The 12338-nt window shown below is 35.2% G+C and overlaps 1 protein-coding gene across 7 annotated transcripts in view; it reads left to right on the top strand.

Moving 5' to 3' along the window:
- The window catches only part of LOC121731550 (diacylglycerol lipase-beta), a 128569-nt gene that overhangs the window by 103281 nt on the left and 12950 nt on the right, over window positions 1–12338 (top strand). For all 7 annotated transcript variants that reach the window (XM_042121025.1, XM_042121029.1, XM_042121027.1 and 4 more), the window contains exons 7-8: window positions 2251–2374; window positions 6525–6648. In XM_042121025.1, coding sequence (XP_041976959.1) covers window positions 2251–2374; window positions 6525–6648 — 248 coding nt within the window. The remainder of the gene's footprint in view (window positions 1–2250; window positions 2375–6524; window positions 6649–12338) is intronic.

Below are 12338 nucleotides of genomic sequence, written 5' to 3'. Positions count from 1 at the left end.
CCATAACATCTACCTGCATGCCAAATTTCAGCCCAATCCGTCCAGTGGTTTGGGCTGTGCGTTGATAGATCACTATGTCAATCAGTCAGTCACCTTTGAGTTTTATATATATAGATAACTAGCTGTTGCCCGCGACTTCGTCCGCGTGGACTTCAGTTTATAGCGCGCAATGTCAACAAAATTGGTGTCAAAAGCTTTTATAAAAAAAAACCCTGGTACCTACCCCTTAAATCAAAACAGCTGTGCAGTGTGCACATAATATTTCAATTTTTTTAATTTAACTTTATATTTTATGCCAAATTTTTAAGCTTATTTAGCCCCCCAATTACACAACTTTACCCATAAACTATTTACCATTGATAGGTTTAAACTTTAAGGTTACGTCACTGCATAGATAAAGTACTGATTTATTAAATAACATAAAAAAGACATAACAATCGAAAAATATCCAAAACAGATTGTAAGATAATACCACCTCTTATAGATAGACTTTTGGGCAAGCATTAGCGCGATGTAGGAGACGCACGGCGCCATCTGGTATGAATTTTTGGAACTAACTTAATTTGAACAAATTTACGCATTTTCACCCCCTTACAACGCTTTTTTCCAGTAAAAAAGTAGCCTATATCCTTTCTCAGGCTTAAGACTATCTGTTTACAAAATTTCATTACAATCGGTTCGGTAGTTTTGGCGTGAAAGCGAGACAGACAGACAGACAGAGATACTTTCGCATTTATAATATTAGTATAGACTAGCTGTTGCCCGTGACTTCGTCCGCGTTAGCATAGTAGATCACATCCCAAATATTATTTATTGTACAAAAATATTCAATATACAGAATTGACTTTCCTACGATTTTATTATATACAGATTTTTCGCGCGGCTTTGCTTGCGTAATTTAGGAATTTACACGTACATTTTCCCGCATAAAATAGCATTTGTTCCTTAACGTGGTCAATTCTTCATGTTTGCCAAATAACATAAAAATTGCTCCAGTAATAATTTTCCTCCGTTTTTTCCACATTTTCCTCTAATTCTTTGCTCCTATTAGTCTTAGCGAGATAAAATATAGCCTTTCTCGATAAATGGGCTATCTAACACTGAAAGAATTTTTCAAATCAGACCAGTAGTTCCTGATATTGGCGCGTTCAAATAAGCTTTATCATATATTTTCCCCCGTTTTTTCCACATTTCCCTCTATTTATTCGCTACTATTAGTCTTAGCGTAATAAAATATAGCCTTCCTCAATCAATGGGCTATCCAACAGTAAAAGAATTTTTCCAAATCGGACCAGTAGTTCCTGAGATTAGCGCGTTCAAACAAACAAACAAACAAACTCTGCAGAATTATAATATTAGTATAGAATATAGATTAATTTACTCCATTGTTCAAATCAAACGATCATGCAAGTTAACCAAAATGTATACTGTTACCTCAGTAAAGGATGCCTGAAATTGGAAAGTCAATAATTTCCCGGTTTAGCGTAATGGAGGTAACCACAACGATCGGAAACCACGACCCTATCTCTAAACTAATTTGACTCGGCTCCCGAACTAATTTTAGAATAATAAACTGATGACAAACCGGAATTCTCAGCTATTAATCTTTAACTGGAACTCTGGAGTCTGAACCAATTAATAACTTAGCTGGCTTAGGAACTACGACGATAAATTTTGTTGATTAACGCTCTCTGTTTTGTAATTTAATATTAAATCTGATATATTTATCTGATATACAATCTAAAACTTAGAGAAAGCTCTATCTTAGAAGATCTACCTTAAAACTTAAAGATCTACCTTCAAACTACAGCAGCAAATCACTGAGCCTTTAGCCAAGAAGTTTTCTTTATCGCTTTTATATAGAATCGCCAATCAAAATGTATGAAATTGACATAAGCGTTCGATAATATGAAATTGACGTTGGACTCGTGTAATGTCAATTTCATACATTTTGATCGGCGATTCTATCAAGAAAACGTCTTGGCTAAAGGGCCGGATTACTAAATAGTTATTACGCAACTAAAAGTGCGAGTATGATGTACTATCAGGGAAGTCGATTCCTAGGCAGATGGCGGACCTAAGTAATTTGGTCGCGTTAAGTCAAACCCATCCGACCGATCACAGCTAAGATTGAATTGACATAAGCCGACCAAATGACGTGGGTCTGCCAATTGCCTATGAATCAATTACCTCGATGGTACATTAATACACTTCAGTTACCTCTCAACTAAAATACTTTAATGTTTGCAGGCCGAAGAACTCCATAGTGACAGATGACAACTGTTGCCTGTGCAATTTCGCCGGCGTTAAGTACATGGCCAACCTGTCCTCAGACGAGGTCATATTCGCCTCCTTCAACAACAGAGTCTTTGAGGTAAACTATTTCCTTATTATACCTGCTAAAGGACGTTAAAGATTCGAAGTGCTAAATATATAATTTATACTATGTGTTAGTGTAAACACCGTTATCCTTAAAACCATCAAATGAGCCCGCCAAAATGATTGTTCATTTTGACGGGCTCATTTGATTTTTCTATGAGAACAATGCTGGGAATTTAAAAAAAATGCTGTCTTCATACGGATGCCCGGATCGGCAATTTGTATTCGGCGATCGGCATTGTTCTCATAGAAAAAGTTGTTCATTTTGACTACTCATTTGATGGTTTCAAGGATAATGGTGTTTACTAGTGTAGGAGGTTATCAATTCGACCCGTATATATGTCATTTTCCAGAACTGCCCAGTTTTCGTAGATATTAGTATATCTACGAAAACTGGGCAGTTCTGGAAAATGACATACATACGGGTCGAATTGATAACCTCCTTTTTTTGAAGTCGGTTAAAAATCGCAAATATAGCGCGTAATAGATGATAGCGAAAACATTATGCGTCGAATATTTAATGTTCGGGAACTGTTGATTCAAAACGAGCATAAACATTTGAATCATGATTCATGAAGAGGCGACAGACAGACACATATTATTCACCTTTATCTTATAAAATACTTTAAACGAGCAATTCTTGTAAGTATATATATTGTATATATATGTACATATAATTGGAATCTCGGAATCGGCTACAACGATTTTCATGAAATTTAGTATATAGGGGGTTTCGGGGGCGATAAATCGATCTAGCCAGGAATCATTTTTAGAAAATGTCATTTTATTCGTGTTTTATCGAATACCGAGCAAAGCTCGGTCAAATAGCTAGTTATTATAATAAGCGCTAAGCCGAACCAGGTTAGTAAACGACTTTGATCGTTTCTTCGGAAGAAATGGAAAGACGAATGATAAAAAATCACTGTGTGAATTAAGTGATATTTCACACAGTGGATTTTGATAGCCTCATCGCGCGGTATAAAATCGGTCAGACATTTTTACTACAAAAAACTAAATTATGATCTTAAGAAAAAAATTTAATCGCACTTTTTAAAATTATAATTTAAAAAATTAAAGTATGCAATATACTTTACATATTAATGAAAACTGCAGCAAAACCTTTTTCCACGAAATAAACTTAAAATCGGGCGTCGACCTTTTAAGGTGTGTTTAGGATCTTATGTTTTCTTGCAGTAAAATCCGACTGTTAAAATATTTTTGCTAGTTTTTGTCCATTAAGTTGATGTTTTCATGAAGACCGTTTTATCTGAATGTTCGTTTTATTGAGCAAGACGTCGCCGAGGTCAAAGCAATTGCGTGTTCGTTAATCCTAGGGTTTAGTACGCTTTTTGTTCGAGCAGACGCTCCGAGTTTTTATTGAAAAGAATTCCAAAAAAATATCATGCTTTCGTGCTCCTTGGTTAACTACAGTGGGTCTCGTACTAATACTACTCTATTGTTAAGTTAACCACAGGTTGTTTTTTTCTAGACCAAAATAGAATTCAGTCTGTTTGTACGCAAAAAATACCAACGATATAATTATTACTAGCGGCCCGGTACGTGCTTCGCTAGGTAAAAATGTTTCACATAATACAAAAACCAGTTAGAACATTGATTCATTTCTTAAAAAAAATATATTACTTAATTGCTACTTGCTAGCTATTTAAAATCTTAATATACTTAATAATAATATTTTTTGCTTTTCCATTTTGAGTGTGAATAAGAAGAAGAATATCACGGGATTGAAACTGATCAGTGATCACCAACAATTACAATTGCAACCTCATCAATTGTCGGTGCATTGAATCGCCTGGCATGCTCTCCAAAAGGTGTTCTACCTGCCCTTATTACGATTTTTTTTTTTTTATGGAATAAGGGGGCAAACGAGCAAACGGGTCACCTGAAGGAAAGCAACTTCCGTTGCCCATGGACACTCGCAGCATCAGAAGAGCTGCAGGTGCGTTGCCGGCCTTTCAAGAGGGAATAGGGTAATAGGGGAAGGTTGGATGGAAAGGGAACGGAATAAGGGAGGGTAGGGAAGGGAATAGGGTAGGGGATTGGGCCTCCGGTAAACTCACTCACTCGGCGAAACACAGTGCAAGCGCTGTTTCATGCCGGTTCTCTGTGAGGACGTGGTATTTCTCCGGTCGATCCGGCCCATTCGTGCCGAAGCATGGCTCTCCCACGTCCAAAGATGATTATTAGATGATAGATACGATCGAGAGCAATTTTAAACAATTGCAGTAATGCGTTATGCTGATAGAAAAACCATTGTAGCTCACGAATAATTTCTCGTCTTGTATTAGAAATAATTGCACAACGTTGATCCAATTCACGATTTTCATCACCAATAAAATAAATTTGCAAAAATTGATGAACAGCGTCAGGGAACGGCAATAACGCCAACTTGATGATAAATCTGGCCCTGAATCTGTAACATGTATGCAATTTTAGGTTATTGGATAAGAATTTTTAAAACTACTTATCGAATAATATGTGATTAAGATTGATATAAACATGTGACAATCCAGTTAAAGTATTAATTAGTATTAACCTTAAACGCATGAGTGATGAAACTATCTCTAATAACTTTAGTAGCACCAAAATTTAATATGAATTTGAATCAAAATGCTTCGATGTCTGAGATGTCCCAAATATTAATCTTATATCTTTAAACGAGCAATTCTTGTATAAGTATATATATATTTGGAATCTCGGAATCGGCTCGCAACGATTTTCATGAAATTTAGTATATAGGGGCTTTCGGGGGCGATAAATCGATCTAGCTAGGAATCATTTTCAGAAAATGTCTTTTTATTCGTGTTTTATCGATAATCGATAAACTGAAAAATATGACTCTTCCTGACATCTATTGGCAAATAATAATACTATTTTAAGAGCAACTAATTGTTTTAACGACCAGCAGATGGCGTTATTAAGTAACACGAAGTCAATGAGTGTTTGCTATACCGAGCAAAGCTCGGTCATCCAGGTACTGAATATTAATGTATAATGGTTCGGGTGCAATTCCTAATGCTGGCAATCTAACTTTGCCATTAGCACAACACATGCCGGGCGTTTCACCTGAAAATGTTGCCGCGTCACAATGTGGACATATTACGTCCATCACTCCAATGTATCCGTACTGTATACTACAATCAATCTGACTGTTGTAATTAAAAGCAGCACACATCAAAGTAGCACGACGTATTCGTGATCGCCGTGGAAGATTCAGTACAGGCACAGGTCAACAGATCTATCAAATTCCCCGTCTAAAAATCTCCATTATAACAAAATGACCCGCTATTTATTGAATTCATTTGTTCCAAAAAATGTGATAAATGACTCGACCGATTTTGTGCAAACTTCACATAAACCATCTACTAAATAGTCCGAACAAACCCTGAGGTTTGGATAGGTGAGCCCATTCTTGACAACCAAAAATGCCACTTATTGAGATCACACAATGCGAGGCAATATCGCTCTTCTTCGATCTGATAAAAGGCTCTGCGGCCTCTCATACAAGTGACTTGGAAAATCTAAAGGTTTCACTGTCGTAGTTTTCAGTTCTTGCGCGAAGGTTTCAATGGTAGAGATCTGTAAATGTTTCTAAGAAGTTTTTTACTATTGTTACTGCTTTATTAATGTAACAAACATGAAGTAAACATTTAAATTTAACTTTCAAACTCTGTCTCTACTCTCTACGTGTATGAAAACTATCATGACTCTCTCCGGGTACATAATAATTATTCTCAAACTCATTAGCGAAGTATCGTTAACTTAACGATAATGTAAATTCTTCATAGAATCGGCAATTTTGATTCGCTCTGAAAAACGTCAGACTGTTTATGACCTACAAATTGTTATTTTCTAATTTTATAGAAAACGTAGGGGCAGAATTAGAATGGTCATACATTTTTGAGAGTTCCAATCATAGATGCTATAGGCGGTAACAATCCATACTAATATTATAAATGAGAAGGTGTGTCTATCTGTATGTCTGTCTGTCAGTCTGACCTCTTCACACTCAAACCGCTGAATCGATTTTAATGAAATTTGAAAAGGTGTGACAAGGAGAGGAGGGGTCCCTAGAATCATGTGACGTACTCTATGGATGGTCCCATATAACATATTTCCTCTTCCAGCTACCCTTCTGCGTGATAGCTGACCACGAGCGCGAAGCGATCGTGGTGGCGGTGCGCGGCTCCATCTCGCTAAGGGACATCTTTACTGACTTCTCCGCTGGATCTGAAAAATTCGAGGCTGAAGGTACTTTTTTTCTTTTTTTTTTTAATAAGAGCTAGGCCATAGGTATGTTCTTTTATTTGCTTTTTCAAATTTTGAAATAAGAATGTTGTCAAGGTACAAAATATGAGCCGGGCAATGATGAAATACTCAAACCAGATATGTTACTACCGCGCGCGTTGTGAAGCTTCAAATACGGCCCAATTGGGCCGTCTATTGTTTAGTCTGCATCGAGCGCAGTTACGAATGTGCCGAATCTTGTCTTACCTAAATAAATTGAAAATGACGTCGTGCGTGTATCGAAAATGTACCAATTATGACTCGAAAGTAAACAAAACACATGTCGTGATTGCAATAAATACCTCGATTATTTACATTTTCAATTATTTTTTCGAACAATCTGGAAAAAATCGAATTTTCGTCATAGCTCAGGCGAAGAAAGAGACAGCGATACGATTCGACGTTTAAAAATAGAACTGTCTCTTTTACGTAAATGGTTTTTCGTATCTTTTGTTTCACTCATCTGTCAAATTTGTCAATGTCTGCAATTTTGAATTTGAAAATTGTTCGGAAGAGATTTAAGCCGGAAAATAGTATGGACGTAACATATCTGTATAAGTACAATATCATCGGAGCCGGGTAAATGGTAATGTTTCTCTACGGTTATGTATGAATCAAGTATGAATTTTATAATAATATCGACGATTTTAAGTAAATTTTAAAGTTACCAAAAGTAGTAGTTAATATATTTTTTGGAAAAATGTTTCAGTTTAAAAAGTATAAAAACCCAGGCTATTCTACACTACTATTATAAAGAGGAAAGATTTGATTGTTTGTTTGTCTTGAATAGGCTCCGAAACTACTGGACCGATTTGAAAGATTATTTTACCATTGGAATCCTACATTAATTCTGCTGAACATAGGCTAAATTTTATTTTGGAAAAAATAGGGTTCCGTAAGATATTTGGGATTTTCGGACGCAAGGTGTAAAAAATCAACCAGAAATGTTACTTTTTTCGCGTACGCTGCCTAAACTATAAAAGATAAAACCATAAAATGTTCTAAGTAATTGTAGATCTTTTAAATATCTACAAAAAAGTCCGCGACACACTATACCTATCTATGTTGAGTGAGGCACAATAACCATTTTTTTATTAAAAAATCTTGAAATGTTTTTGGACTACATTTAAATGCCTTTATTTTACTCATGGCATTAATTCTTATCAAAATAAATTATTTCATTACTAAGTACAGTTAATGTAGATAATATTTGGTCTTTGAATGATTAAAATTGGACGTTTGGTTTTAATGTTATGGCGAAATTAAAATATTACGATTTCTGCTGCACGTTGCGAATTGGGCGTCGTCAAGGCGCGCCGCGCGGGTGTGCTCGCCCGGAGAGTCCACGTAAATATTAATTATTATTACCTCGATCATGGGAATCGCAGACACAATAGATTTATAATATAATAGTTATGCGACAGCCGGGTGCCGCTTCATTGATGGGATAATATTATAGTGCTTCATTAATTCACTACGTTTAGTGTAAACCATTTTTATGTTCAATAAAGATTGACTAAGAAATAAAGATTGAAAAAAAAATATTTAAAAATCAATGTCCACCCGTTAGAAGCCGGGGCGGGCCGCTAGTATGATTATAAAAATAAAAACATTCAACAATTTATTTTTTTTTGTTTAATCTTAAGCTTAAATTAAACTTTTAAGAGTATTATAACTTTAATTACATTGACATCAATAATATTTAATTGTAATTGTGTGTATAATTTTGTGTATACTTACGTACAGCATAACTAATATAAGTTTTTTGCTTTATTTTGTGTAACAAAATAATAACATTTTGCTTCAAAACTTAAAATAATAAAATTATTATATTAATTATCTAAGTACTTAAGTTTAATTATGTTAATTTATTTTAACCAGATAATTTGAATATTAAAAAATGAATAAAGGTTTATATCAGAATAAGAAGCACGGAAGTAGGTACCTACTTAAAATTAAAACAAATTACTTAATATGAAATGATACAAAAATGTTGTAGTTAAAAATTTATATTTTTAATATCGTTGTAACAGTCATTGAAGGGCAAAGACAATCGATGGCAATGAATTCTGATAGAAAAATAGCTCAACTGGTTTTAATGACATCAAAATATTGCAAGTCATAGTGACTAGGATTGGGCGTGAAAGAGCAATCAGACTGGAGTCGTGGCCATCGGACCACCTAATTGATGTTGTGTTTACAACAGACTTCGTGGAAAATCCCCATAGCATAACTCGATAGGCAGTATTTTTGACACAGCAGAAATACCTTTGCATTTGGAAATGTTTTTGATTGTAATGTAAAAATATTGATATAACTATAATTATTATATATGACTTATAAATTATAATGCATAGAAGATGGTATCAATTGAATTCTTTGACGTCATAAAGATTAATAATTAATCTATAATGTGCTGCATTTTTGCCGGTAATGCGTAAGACTTATTCAGATTAAAATGTCGCGTTTACGTATCTTAATAGCTATTATTGATTATTATCTAACTCTTTATAGAGCAGTAATTATAGAGAATGATAATTACGTTACGTCTACTGAACGTGTATGATTATTAACTAGCAGTGCCGTAAATAGGGCGGTGCCACCGGTGCCCAGGCACAGGGCGTAGACTCTGGGGGGGCGCAAAAATGGCCAGACCAGGCAGGAGTATTATCTTTTCGGTTTGCTCCCGATAATAGTTCCCGCTGCACCCCTAGAGCACGATTCCAACAGTAAAATAGACCTATACATTGCTTTGGGTAATATAATATCTAATAACGCAAGGGCGCAGTTGTAAAAGCTAGCACAGAGCGCAAAAAAGACTGTTTACGGCACTTGGTACTAGGTAGGTAAGTATGAATCACACACATCGTGATATAAAATACGATGATCACGAGTAGGGTTGCCACCTTTTTTTTGCAAATAAAGTACCATGGAGGAAGTTGATTCTTATGCAATTGACAGACCAACGTTATTTGGTCGAATATGTCAATTCACTGTTCATTGTGATCTGTCAGCTGGGTTTGACGTAACGCAACCAAACTATTTAGGTCCCCGATTTGCATAGGAATCAACTTCTCTGATAGTACATATTATTTTAAAGTTGACTAGACACCTCGACTAGGGAACTAACTATAGAAGCAGGTGCCTTGTAAATTCCAGTGTGTACTAACGGTTTTTTTCTGGCTACTTTAGCCAGAAAAAAACCGTACACAGTATAAAAATAAAGTACAATTTATAAAATTATCTGTAAGTATAAATAAAAATGAATTCTGTACTTTGTTAGTTTCTTTAAAACTCGAGCACGGCTGAACCGCTTTGGCTTATTTTGGTCTTGAAACATTCGTGGAAGCCCAGGCCCAGGGAGGGTTTGTGTTGGGAGATAGGTTCATCGGGTCATCTAGTTCGAAATAAAGTATTTTTGCGTACTTTATTATTTTCGTAAAGTACAAAGTACAATGGGCATTGTCCAAAAAAAAATCACATGTAGGTACTTTTTATAATTTTTTTCGTGAAAATAGGGTATTTTAAGAATATAAATTAAATAATTTTGAAATTCATTGGCTAGTTTTTTCTCAATAATTTTTTAAAGTTTCGCTCTGACGTCATCATCGGCGGCCAATTGACCTCTGCAGTATGATTTAAATTTCCTTTCAATCTTATTTATAATGGCTGGTTCGTCAAATGCAAGTTCTCATTATGTGAAAGCTGATACGAGAAGCTTACCAAAAGTTCGAAACGTAATGTTGGTCGAATTTATTGCTAACTAGCTGTTGCCCGCGACTTCGTCCGCGTGGACTTTAGTTTATAGCGCGCGGTGTCAACTGTCTTTCTATAAGAGGTGGTATCATCTTACATTTAAGTTTCGATTTTTTTCGATAGTTATATCTATTCTACGGTATTAAATAACTCAGTACTTTATCTGTGCAGTGACGTAACCTTAAACCTATCAATGATAAATAGTTTATGGGTAAAGTTGTGTAATTGGGGGCTAAATAAGCTTTAAAATTTGGCATAAAATATAAAGTTTAATATAAAAAAATGAAATACTTATTGTGTGCACACTGCACAGCTGTATTGATTTAAGGGGTACCAGGGTTTTTTTATAAAAGCTTTTGACACCAATTTTGTTGACATCGCGCTTTATAAACTGAAGTCCACGCGGACGAAGTCGCGGGCAACAGCTAGTAACTAATAAGTATGATTAGTTCTATGTTACAATGAAGTAAAAAATAAAACGCCATCTGTTGAATCGTATTAGAACTAAAATGTTCATTGCATCGATATATTTCTGAATTTTTATAATATTATAAGTACATAAAATATATTTAAGTAAAAATAAAACGTCATCTGTTTTCATATATTAGAATTAAAATGTTGATTGCATTGATATATTTTCTGGATGGAATATAGGCCAACACGATTCACTTGAACTCCTTTATTATAGAGCACCTTCTGTCGTCAACTTGTCACATATATTAGAAATGCAGTAGGAGTTCTATAAGATAAGATAGATTGATTATTATTATACCAAGTGATAATATTATTAAACATAATATTCTAACGTATTAAAAACTATAAACAAAAACATACTAACTAATAAGTATGATTAGTTCTATGTTACAATGAAGTAAAAAATAAAACGCCATCTGTTGAATCGTATTAGAACTAAAATGTTCATTGCATCGATATATTCCTGGATTTTTTATAATATTATACATAAAATATATTTAAGATTTTTGAAATTTTATTTTAATACACATCCAAGACCCAGGAACATTTAAAACTTTTTGTTCCGCCTGCGGGACTTGAACCCAGGACCCCCGGGATGAGCGCTGGCCACGCGTAATGCGAATTCATTTTCATCGATATTTTCATGGAAATAAGATATTTTCCCACATCAAAATGTAGCCTATGTCCTTTCTCAGACTCTAGAATAACTGTGTACAAAATTTCATTGCAATCGGTTCAGTAGTTTTGGCGTGAAAGCGAGACAGACAGACAGACAGACAGACAGAGATACTTTCGCATTTATAATATTAGTATGGATTTAACGCCATTGAAGGTCAAACAAAGGTTAAACATATTTGTTCAAAAATATAAGTAACTAATGGGTATTTTTTTCGTTTATATACAGAAAAACGATCACTGACCTTATTCCTCGAAATGTTTTTGTAATGAGCAAAATAAAAATAAAAATGGACAATCCCCATTGCCTGAAATAACGTACAATACTTTATAATAAAGTACGGGTGGCAACCCTAATCACGAGATACAGTAGAACGGTTGCCAATAAGGCTTTTCGCTACTTTATTTCACTGATCTCCTAATAGGTACATACTTCAAACAGAAAAATGTTTTTATTTTATTACTCTCGCTAAAACAGCGCTTGCGCTGTGTTTCGCCGCACTCGGTGAAACACAGCGCAAGCGCTGTCTGTTCGTGTGTGAGTTTACCGGAGGCCCAATCCCCTACCCTTTTCCCTTCCCTACCCTCTCCTATTTCCTTTCCTACCTTCCCCTATTCCCTTCCCTACCCTCCCCTATTACCCTGTTCCCTCTTAAAAGACCGGCAACGCACCTGCAGTTTCTCTGATGCTGCGAGTGTCCATGGGCGACGGAAGTTGCTTTCCATTAGGTGACCCGTTTGCCCCCTTA

This window comes from Aricia agestis, chromosome 11, assembly GCF_905147365.1.
Source record: "Aricia agestis chromosome 11, ilAriAges1.1, whole genome shotgun sequence".
Lineage (NCBI taxonomy): Eukaryota > Metazoa > Arthropoda > Insecta > Lepidoptera > Lycaenidae > Aricia > Aricia agestis.
This window is presented reverse-complemented; position numbering and strand designations above follow the sequence as displayed.